At 51.6% G+C, this 11641-nt stretch overlaps 1 protein-coding gene across 1 annotated transcript in view; it reads left to right on the top strand.

Moving 5' to 3' along the window:
* The window catches only part of RNFT2 (ring finger protein, transmembrane 2), a 64262-nt gene extending 54980 nt beyond the window's left edge, over positions 1-9282 (top strand). The window contains exon 11 of the mRNA XM_077765937.1: positions 8873-9282. Within this exon, the coding sequence (XP_077622063.1) occupies positions 8873-9007 (135 nt within the window). The 3' untranslated portion in view covers positions 9008-9282. The remainder of the gene's footprint in view (positions 1-8872) is intronic.
* Positions 9283-11641: the final 2359 nt, after the last annotated feature.

Raw genomic sequence — 11641 nt, 5'->3', positions numbered from 1 at the left:
TCTTAAATACACAGAACAATCTGAGGGTGGACGGGGGGCGGGGGAGAGGGGGAAAGGGGTGATGGGCATGGAGGAGGGCATTGTTGGGATGAGCATTGGGCATTGTATGGAAGCAGTGAGCCCCGGGAATCTACCCCAAAATCCAAGAGCACACTGTACACACTGTATGTTAGCCTATTTGACAATAAATTATGTATTTTTTTAAAAAGTGGGGTTTGTGCTGACAGTAGACAGCCCTACACGGAGCTCATACTCCTGAACCACAAGATCATGACCTGAGCCGAAGTCGGACGCTTAACCGACTGAGCCCCCCAAGTGCCCCCAAACTTTTTAAAAAAAATATTTTAAAGATACAGGGGGCATCTGGGGGGCTCAGTCGGTTAAGCATCCAGCTTCAGCTCAGGTCATGATCTCCAGATCTGTGGGTTTGAACCTCACGTCCGGCTCTGTGCTGATAGTTCAGAGCCTGGAGCCTGCTTCAGATTGTGTCTCCACCTCTCTGCCCCTCCTCTGCTTGCACTCAGTTCCTCCCTCCTTTGCGCGCGCGCTCTCTAAAATAAACATTAAAAATTTTTTAATTAAAAAATAAAGACACAGAAAGGAAAATGGGGACCAGCCTCCTACCCCTCCCCCAGATCCCCTTTATATCTTTGTAGAGATGCTTTATAGAATTAAAACACACACACGCACGCACACACACACACGTCTTTTTCTAAAAGACCTATGTTGGGGCACCTGGGTGGCTCAGTCGGTTAAGCGTCCGACTCTTGATCTCAGCTCAGGCCTCAATCTCAGGGTCCGAGTTCAAGCCCCATGTTGAGCTCTGCACTGGGCATGAAGCCTAGTTAAAAAAAAAATTAAAAAGAGCTACATTGTAATATATTCTACCCAAGCTGTGTTCTGCATCTTTCCTGTTTGACTTGAAACTCTTCAGAGATTGGTTCTTTGCAGATCATCCCATTTTGTGGATGGGCCACCCTTTGATTTCTCTTTCTCCTATGGATGGGCATTTAGCAGCTTGTAAGCTTTTGTTATTAACAATGATGGCAGCCATGAGGGGTCAGAAGTGGAGAGATCTGTAGTCTCTACCTGGGCCCATCGTGTTGAATGAATGAGTTAATTCAAGCATCTAGGACTACGTCCTGGCATGTGGTCAGGGTTCAATTAACTATCTGCTCTTATTGGCACACATCCCACCTCACACGTGTGTGAGTTCTTGGTAGAATAAATTCCTAGTGGTGGAATTAGTAGGTCAGAGGGTATCCAGTTTTGACAGATATTGCTAAATTGCCCTTCATAAAGAGTGTATCCATTTACGCTCCCAGTGCGGAGCGTGACATGACCTCTCGTGCCCCTCGTTTACCAACACACTGCGCTATCAAGCCTTTTCCAAGCCTTACTGATCCGTCAGGTGACAAACACTATCTCGGTGCAGTTTTTCTTTGCATTTCCCTGACTGCGAGCACCTTTCTTACGTGGTTCAGAGCCCATCTGTAGAGCCTTCTCAGTGGCGGTGATCATTTGAACATGACTTCAAGGTGAAAGTCTTACTTCTTCCTTTCTGGCAATCTCTCCCAGCCTTCGCATGTTTGTTTCTCTCTCATTCTTCTCCTGGTGCCATGATGTCTTCCCAAAGCTTGATTCGAATTCTTGGGAGGGTTGTCCCAGATCTAGCAGCACCAGCCACATGCAGTGGCGGTTGGAGCCCACAGTCCTGGCCAAGCCAGTCTCTCTCTGCTGCCGTGAGCTGGGCCTGGGAGATTATTTCCACAGGCAAAGAGGCCTCCCTCGTTCATTCCTAAGTGCTTTGAATGAATGAATGAGTCAAGTGCTTCTTCCTCAGTCAGTCTTCCCCAACTCTGCTTCTCCAGACCAGCTGGTGCTCCCAGTGGTATGGTCCCAAAGATCCTTGTATTTTTCCTTATAACAGTTATCCCAGCTGTCAGCTAGTTATCTGGCCAACTGGTTGTGTGAGGGCTGTCTCCTCTTTGCTAGAGAATAGGCCATGTGAGAGTGGTGACCGTGTCTTCCGTCTTGTTAGCAGCAGAATCACAGTACTGACTCAGTATATATTGGATGGATGGATGGATGGGATGGAGATGGATGGGAGCCAGGTGGAGGGGTGGGTAGATGAGTACAAAGATGAGTGGATAGAAGTTTAAGTGTGTAGGTGACTGAGTGGATGGACAAATGGGCAGGTAAATAGGTGGGTAGATGGGGCAATGGATGGGTAGATGGATGGATGGATGGATGGATGGATGGTTGGGATGGAGATGTATGGGAGCCAGGTGGAGGGGTGGATAGATGAGTACAGAGATGAGTGGATAGAAGTTTAAGTGTGTAGGTGACTGAGTGGATGGACAAATGGGTAGGTAAATAGGTGGGTAGATGGGGCAGTAGATGGGTAGATGAATGGATGGATGGATGGATGGATGGATAGTTGGAGACGGATGGATGGATGGATCAATGGATGGATGGACAAGACAGATGAATGAGTGGTTGGATGAAGAGCCTGCTAGGCTAGAGGAACATCCTATCTCTCCTTCAAAGAGGCATCATATTAAACAGTGTGTCACTCAAACACACGCCCTGCTTGCCCCCTCCCCCAGCCAATCAGAGCCCGGGAAGCGAATTGTCACTCTAAGCTAGTCAGGCAGACACGGAGCATGCCCAGAGGCTAGAACTCTGCTCAGACGGAATACACTTGTCCGGTTAGTCACTCCACAAGTGTTGTGGCGTGCCTCCTGCCAGGCTGGGGGGCGGGGGGATCAAGGGAAGGGTGTTTTGAACGAAAAGTCAGAAACCTGGCTTATTTAAAGGATTTCTTCCCAAAGAGAAAAGTCGAAGTGCAGTTAGTTCTTGGTCACTATTTGGTTTGGTTTGGCTTGGCTTTTGAGTATTGATAATATAAAGGAAAGAGAGCAAGAGAACAGTGACCCCTATGGATTTGGGGCTTACAGCTGCCGCCCACATAATGCATTATATCAGGCCTTACCCGTTTCCATCCTTACAGACACCTTATGGGAGAAACAGTGACCCTATTTTACAGAGAAGGGGGTGGGCTCGGCAAGGTGAAAGCACAGACTTGCCTGAGACCCCCATGCCCCTCAGCAGCAGAGCCAGATTCCAGCCCAGGGCCCCTGATTCCAGAGGCCAGGACTTTCCACCAGATGTGGCCTCTCACTTTGACATGTCCTCAGGGCTGCATTAGAAGACTAGAGACCTTTTCCTGGAAATTCCTAAGAGCGTGCTGTGCCCTGTGCAGCTAAGCCTGTGCACGTCACGTCCAGGGAAATGGAGGAACAGCTGAGCTGGGATTGGACTTAGCACCTGTGCAGACCCCTCCCTTCATGCATTTCCGCAGCAGGTACTTTCTGAGCACTGACAGTGTCCTGCCCTAACTTTGCAACCCTGCGCAACACATGTCATAGTAGCACTGACCCTCCGTGTCCTCTGTCACCCAGGAATGAAAATGCTTACCCTGAGCAGCTTGCAGGCTTTTCAGTACAGTCAAATGAGGTGACACGTATATCTGTGTGTGGGTTTTGAAAAGCATAGCGTGTTATGCCAGTATTCTGTGTAAGTGTTTAATTCTCAGTCTGGACCAAGCTGGCTGGGTGTGTGTGATGAAGGAAGGTCTGTGGGGGTGCCTGGGGGGCTCAGTGGGTTCAGCATCCTACTCTGTTTCAGCTCAGGTCATGATCTCACGGTTCATGATTTTGAAACTCTGCATCAGGCTCTGTGCTGATGGCGTGGAGCCTGCGTGGGATTCTCTCTCTTGTTCTCTCTCTGACCCTCCCCCACCTCTCAAAAAAAAATACTTAAAAAAAGAGGATCTGTGGTTAGGGTAGTCTGTGTGTGTGTGTGTGTGTGTGTGTGTGTGTGTGTGTGTGTGTGTGTTTGTGTTTGTGTGTGAGAGAGAGAGAGAGAGAGAGACCCTTGTCTGGTAGGGTCTCTACCTACTTTCGTAATGTCATTTTTTCACAAGTACTACAAACACCCCTTCCCGCATTCTCCATGTGTGACCAGTATCCATCATAGAAGGGAATGGTCATAAGTCTTTGCCATGGAGTCAGACACCTCTTGTATCAGCGTCCATTGCTGCATAACAAATTACCCCAAAACTTCACAGCTTTACGCAACAAGCGTCTATCATCTCATGGTCTCCACGAGTCAGGAATCCGGGCACAGCAGAGCTGGGTCCTCTGCTTCAGAGTCTCTCCCAGGCTGCATTCAAGGTACCAGCCAGGGTCACGGTCATCCTGTGGCTCCCCTGGGGAAGGATCAGCTTCCAGGCTCAGAGTCAAGCAGTGGTGGTGGCTCAATTCAGTTCCTTGTGGGCTGTGGGGCCAAGGGCTTCGGTTCCTCGCTGGAAGCTACCCCAGCTTCCTTGTCTCACTGGCTTCATCAGAGCGAGCAGGTGAGAAGCATGAGATAGAATGGAGGTGAGACAGAAGGCACGGTCTTCTGGAGCCTAATCTCAGAAGTGACATCCCATCATCTTTACTGTATTCTGTTGGTCTGAAGCGAATCACGGAGTACAGCTGCCCCCAAGGAGAGGGAACTGACTACACAGGTGTGAATCCCAGGAGAAGGTCACTGGGACTCATAACAGAAGTCAGCCTACCACATCCCTGAAGTTCAATTCCAGCCTCACTGCTTAGCAGCTGTGTGCCCTTGGGTTGGTGGCTCTCCCTGGTCTGTGAGCTGTCATGAGACCTGTACGTAAAGCACATCAGCAGTGCCCGGCACAGCATTTGTGCGCAGTGAGGGATCGCTGCCTGTACTCCCCACCTGAATACATCCACCTAGACTTGGCCTGGCTGCTTCCTTTTTCCACAGCTCACGCTGAACACCAAATGCTGGGCTAAGAGATGCCCTCTCCCATCCAGAGCCGCCTCTACCACGTGCAGGTTAGCGGCTGTGGTTGTGGGAGCCCTTGTCCCTGCCCTCCCTCTTCCCACCTGCTCTGAGTCTTGGAGCAGGACTTGGGAAGGCTGGATGGAGCTCAGGGGGAGGGGAGGGCAGCCCATCCGGCCCCAAGGGCTCCAACGGTTAGTGACCCGCCGCCACCTGCCTTCCCCACTGACCATAAACCCACTGCCCAGCCCAGAAGGAGCCCCTCCTTGCCCTCCCTCTGCAGGGGCTCACCCTTCTCTCCAGATGCCGGAAGCAGGCCCGGGATTATGACCTCCTCCAGCTAGTTCTCTGGGCTAACGTGTGTCCTTTGCACCTCTTTATTTGGCACTAGGTTCCATCCGCCTAGTTCTTTGAGGGGTAGAGTGTGGACTCCTGGAGGGCAGGGGCCAGGTCTTCACCATCCTGGTATCTCCAGAATCTTCCACGTGACCTGGGAAGGCGTTCCTTGGTCAGCTGCATTTACAGAGTCCCTACTCTGTGCAGGCTTTAGGGCTGGGCCGTGGGAACACAACAACAGTTGCTGCCCTCATAACGTTTACCACCCAGAGGGCAGGGCAAATGGTAATGATGAGGTTAGAAGAGTAGTTCTCAAAGTGGGGCCCAGGGAACCCCTGGTGTTCCCTTTCATTTTCTTCTGCTTTCAATTTCTGATACACTAACCGTAAACAGATTTGACCTGCGATCTACAGAAGCTCTTTGAGATCCTGAGTGAGTTTTAAGACCATACAGGGGCCTTGACCAAATGAGAATTACTGACATGGGGGCGCCTCGGTAAATGTTTTTTTGAACAAAGAATTGAAAAGCTGCTCATTTCCTGTTCGCCTGACTCAAGTCTTGAGCTTCACGCAAACAGGGATCGTATTGCTTTGTTCTGCCTAAGTTCCTCCTTTTTCTGGGGGACACAGAGAAGTCTCGTTCATTCGTTGAGCGGACCTTTACTAAGCATCTGCCAGCCACAGGCTCAGAACCGTGTTGGGATCGTGGCCCCCTGCGCCTCCAGAAGCCACTTCATCCGGTGAACAAGACAGAGGGGTTTGCAGATCATCCCAGCGGCATGAGTGCGGGCCGCGAGAGAGGTCGTCCTCCGGAGGGACCAGGAAGGAGGACGCAGGAGCACGTAGCCATGCAGGAGACGTAGTGAAGGGGTGGAGGACAGGGAGCGTCGCACAGGGGAGGTGGGATTGCTTGGGTTGAGTCTTCCGTAGGAAGTGGGTGTCCACCAGCTGATAGGGATGGGGGGGCCTCCCAGACGGACATCACGGCTTCCCCAGAGGCTTAGCAATATGAATAAACCCTGCATTGCAGGTCAGCCGGTGTGTCAGCGACATTGGGTCCCCGGGGCTGGGGAGTGACGGGGATGAAGGAGGGAAGGCACTCCCTGGGTGGAAGTGTAGAGAAGTGCTGGACGCGCTGACCCCTAGGTCCCGCCCTTCTGACCATGTTGAGAGTCCAGGCACAGCCTTCAAGGCTCTGTGTGGTCTGCTCACCTCCCGCCACCCACCCCCCTGCACTCTTCCACTGTAGCCACATTGGCCGCCCTCCAGGGCCTCAGTGCCTTCCCACCTCAGGAGCTTTACACGGCTGTTCCCTTCACCTGGAACGTTCTATCCCCACCCCCCTCTCTTCACCCAGGCAACTCCTAAACATCCTTCAGTCCTTAACACCAGTGTGCCCACCTCCAGGAAGCCTTCCTGGACTACCCCGTGGATCATACCAGTGCCCGTTGCATAGAGCATCATGGAGCTCCTCTTTAGAGCACTGTTCACAGTTCAGCACCTAAGGATGCTATGTGCTAGGAATGGGTTTGCAAGACGCTTAAGCCTGGCATGGAGAGACAGATAATAAACAGTAAACAGTTCTAGTGTAAGAATAACCATTACTGTGTACTAGCCGCCACTTATAGAACACTTACTGTTTGTTAGGCATTGTTCTAAGTACCTTTTTTTTTTTTAATTTTTTAATGTTTATTTTTGAGAGAGAGAGACAGCAGGGGAGGGGCAGAGAGAAAGGGAGACACAGAATCCAAAGCAGCCTCCAGGCTCTGTACTGTCAGCACAGAGCCCAACGCGGGGCTTGAGCCCACAAGTCTGAGATCATGGCTGGAGCGAGGTCGGACACTCAACAAACTGAGCCCCCCAGGTGCCCCGCCTTTTTTTTTTTTGCTTAAGTTTATTTATTTGTTTTGAGAGAGAGAGCAAGCAGGGGAGGGGCAGAGAGAGAGAGAGAGAGAGAGAATCCCAAGCAGGCTCCTCACTGTCAGCGCAGAGCCTGATGCGGGTTTCAACACAAAACTCAAACTCACAAACTGTGAGATCATGACCTGAGCTGAGATCAAGAGTCAGATGCTCAACCAACTGAGCTACCCAGGGGCCCCTGTAAGTGCCTTTTCAATTAAAAATTTTTTAAATGTTTATTTATTTTTGAGAGAGAGGAAGCACATGCATGAGTTGGGGAGGGGCAGAGAGAACAAGGAACAGAAGATCTGAAGGGAGTTCTGCACTGACAGCACAGAGCCTGACGCGGGGCTCAAACCCACGAACCGTGAGATTATGACCTGAGCTGAAGTCAGACACTTAACCAGCTGAGCCACTCAGGTGCCCCTAATTTAAATTTTTTTAGCTTTTTAAGAAACACTGTATCTGGATTTTCATATTACCATTTTTAAATTATCAATTTTATTTTGAAAATTTTCAAACTATTAAACTGAAGGACAATAGAATGAACAACCTTATTACCACATTTGCCTTGATATAAATTTATTCCCCTTAACCAGTTGAGAATAATTTGGTGACATTTTGATTCTTCATCCCAAAACATTTCAGTGATCATCTTTGAAAAACAAGGATGTTCTTTCCCATAACTAATTCCACCATCACACCCAGGAGATTTAAAATTGATGTAAAATATTATCTAACATAAAGTGTATATTCAGATTTCTTCAGTTGTCTTCAAAATATCCCGCATAGCTACAGTTCACCCCTCATCCAAACTCCGGTTGAGTTGTGTATACTGCCTTCAGTTGTTACATCTGAGCATTTTTAATGTTAATCAGTCTTCCTATGAGTGGACTGATGTTAGGCCCATTTTACAGACGAGAAAACTGAAGCATTGGGAGGTGAAGTCATTTGTCCAAGATGTATGGCCAGAAAGTGATGGAACTCATTGATATTTCCAGTCTCCCTGCCTTTCTGTTAACGCCTGAACTCTGTTCTTACCCAGTGGCTAAAGAGATCTTTTAAAAATGCAAATCCTGGGGCGTCTGGCTGGCTCAGTCAGTGGCGTGTACGACTCTTGATCTCAGGGTTGTGGGTTTGAGCCCCACATTGGGTGGAGATTGCTTAAAAATAAAATCTTACCAAAAAAAAAAAAATAGTAAGTCTTGTTCAGGTCACTCTTCTGCTCAAAGCCCTAGCATGGCTCCCTATTCCTCTCTGAATAAAAGGCAAAGGCCTCATGATGCCCACAGAGCCCTGTGCATTCTGCGTAACCCCCACCCCTGTAGCCTCTCTGACCTCCTCGTTCTCCCTTCCACCCTCCACTCCCAGTGCAGCGCAGCAGGCACTCCTGCCTCAGGACCTTTGTACATGCCATTTCCTCTGCAGGTCGCACTCTTTTCCCAGACATCCTCAGGGCTCAGTCTTCATCTTCCTTCAGGTTTTACCCAAATGGCGGTATTCAGTGAGGGCGCCTCGGCCCACCACACCGAGCACAGCAGCCCTTCCGCGCGCTCTACCCCCCACTCCCGGCCTCTTCATCCCGGCCCTTAGCGCTGCCATGCTCTACATTTTGGGGTTCCTTTGGCCAGTTGTCCCCCTGACCAGAGTGCCAGCCCCCCCGGGGCAGGAGTTGCCCGGTTTGCGCACTGCTGTGTCGCCAGCTCCTAGGCCCGAGGCAGGCACTCCGTGGACGCTCGGCGAAGTGTCCCCAGCCGTACCCATTGCTGTCCCCGCAGCACGTGTTCTGTGAGGAGTGCGTCTGCCTCTGGCTGGACCGGGAGCGCACCTGCCCGCTCTGCCGCTCCGTGGCCGTGGACACCCTCCGCTGCTGGAAGGACGGGGCCACTTCCGCACACTTCCAGGTGTATTAGGGCCGAAGACTGAGGCTGCAGCTGACGGATGGCCAGGCTCTGGGGACTTCCTGGAACACTGGCCTCGAGCGCTGCCGATCGTGCCTCTCGCCTTTCTCCACCTCTCCCCCCGGAGCCAGGCCCCTGTCCCGCACCTCACCTTCCTCTCCCGTTCTGGGGCTGAGTGCGGGCCTTCTCCCCCTTGGACCCTCCTGACTCAGAGCTGGCCTCCTCCCGGCAGGGTCTCCTGCCCCCTCCAAGTGAAGGAACTGGGATACACAGGTCCTGCCTGTTGTTATTCTAATTCATGGTGTCCCANCCCCCCCCGCCGTGGCTCAGTTCTGCAGATAAGAACCCCTGTGGACCATTTTCCAGATGTGGGCGCTGGGCCCCACCTTATACCTGCAGTAACTCAGTGTACCAGGCACTTCCTGTGAGCTCAGCGTCTGCTCGGATGACCTTGTAACCCTCCCAAAGCCCTGGGGCGGGAGGTACTGTCATTTCCCCTGTTTTACAGATGAGGAAACTGAGGCACAGAGCTCCACGTGGTAACTTTCCCAGGGTCACCCAGCCAGCGATGGCGGACTGAGTTTCCATCCAGGCCTGTCTGGCTTCAGAGCCCACACTCGCAGCCACCATGCTCACCCGCTCAACGCTGCAGGCGTGGCGCCCAGCAGACGTGGGCTTTTGGGTTTTGTTTTTTAAAGCACCAGAGGTGATTTTGATGCCCATCAGTGGCCCAGGTGCACAGCCCGCTTGACCTGGGCCCCACTGAGGATGCCAACAGTGAGCACTGGCTCTGGAAATCTAGCTGTGGCCGCGTGCATGGAAAGAGTTGGTCTTGAAAATTGCTAATTCGCTGGGCTCTGGCTGGGGCGCTCAGTCACATTTGGGTAACAGGAATGGCTGGCTTTAGTCCCGATGCGGAGATCACTGGGTCTCTACCCCCGTCTTCATTTCTCTCCTCCTCCTTCTGTTCTCGCCCTGCCTGTCACTTAAGTCTCTGCTTGTCAACAGCACCCGTGGCCATTGCTTTCTCTCCTAGTAGCCTGCAGAGCAAAATGGTGATCTGTGTTACAGATTTTTCCACAAGCCAGGGTGGTGGCATGGAGCGCCACAGCACTCAGTGCTTCCGGAATCTCTCTACCAGAGCTACTAATCTCTGTAAGAGAACAGCTTCTCTACCCTGAGACCCTCCCTGCTTTGACTCTGGAAGGAGACGGCACAGGTGATCACTTCGAAGCTACTGGAATCCTGCCTGCCCTACCCCTCTCCCCACTCTGTTCACTCACCGTCAACCTCAGCACAATGGGCTGGTGCCAGTGGCGTTACGGAGAAATCAGTCTTGTGGCTCGTGAGCAGGTTAGTAACAAAGCCCCGGCAGACATGCTGGGAGACTTTGCTGCCACCTTGCTCTCAGCCAGTAATAAGCCCAGCCCATTGCTCAGAGTCTCAGGACATTTGTCCCCGCGCGCTATCAAGCCAGGACCTCTTCCTGCGCCTGACATCCCTGGCTCTTTCCTGGTTCCCAGCAAGACGTCCCTTCCAGGGCAGCGTGGCATCTTTCAAGCTCTGTTACTATGGCGATGGCTGTGCTGTTACAATCCCACTTGCCTGGATAATCAAGTCGGAAGGGGAAGCGGAGGGAAGCCGGGCTGGGGGGCGGGGGCGGGGATGCGGCTGCTCTGCTCCCCTTGCCTTGAGGAAGAACCAAAGGGAAGCAACAGGAGCTTCTGCGACTGGTTTTTATCAGAAAGCTCACCCTGGCTGCAGATGCCATCAAAGAGACACAAGAAATTGGAGCTGGAGAAGGTTTATTAATGTGCCAGCTTGTGACAGAGCAGGCAGAGCAGAATCCTGATTCCAGACTCGCCATGGCTGTGGGAAGTCACCTCGGCCCCCAGTAGCCGTCTCCAGGAGGAAAAAACCTCGTGCGCTTTCTGCTGGCTCTGCGGAAACTAACAATGTTGGGCACTGGTGGAGGTGCCAGTGGTTTTGTCAGTTACACTCATGCCACCGAAAGAAAAGAAAAAAGAAAGCCCCACACATCTCTAAATATTATTCTCCAAATAATGAGCCAGGCCTCTGACCTTATAAACAGGGTCACTTGGGGAGGATGTCAGGGGCAGGTGGAATGATGTAGTTTAGGGTTTTACTTCTTCATTCCCTACCCTCTGGGGAAAAGTTCTCTTCTGGAGGTTTGGTTTGGTTTTTAATTTTTTTTTTTTTAATGTCTGTTCATTTCAGAGAGACAGAGAGCAAGCGGGGGAGGGGCAGAGAGGGAGGGAGACACAGAATCCGAAGCAGGCTCCAGGCTCTGAGCTGGCAGCGCAGAGCCCGACGCAGGGCTCGGACTCACGAACTGCAAGATCATGACCTGAGCCGAAGTCAGATGCTTAACGGACTGAGCCCCCCAGGCGCCCCTGGAGGTTTTCTTTTGGATGGGAGGATCTAGTTTCTTCCCTAAGGAGAAACAGCAGCCAGTGGAGAGTTTTCCAAACATCAGGCTGCATATGTTCCCCTCCATGGGGTAAAAGCAGCCAAGAGTCGTTGAGAAAGAACGGCTCCATTCTCCATGGCCCATCATGGCTCTGCACTCGTTTGTTAGAAGCAGGATTAATCGAGTAGCGGGTGGGAGTATCCTGCTCTTAATAT

The sequence above is a fragment of the Crocuta crocuta genome, unplaced genomic scaffold (genome assembly GCF_008692635.1).
Source record: "Crocuta crocuta isolate KB4526 unplaced genomic scaffold, BGI_CrCroc_1.0 scaffold339, whole genome shotgun sequence".
In the NCBI taxonomy this organism is placed as follows: domain Eukaryota; kingdom Metazoa; phylum Chordata; class Mammalia; order Carnivora; family Hyaenidae; genus Crocuta; species Crocuta crocuta.
The sequence above is the reverse complement of the archived record's forward strand: the minus strand, read 5'-3'. Positions and strand labels throughout refer to the sequence as shown.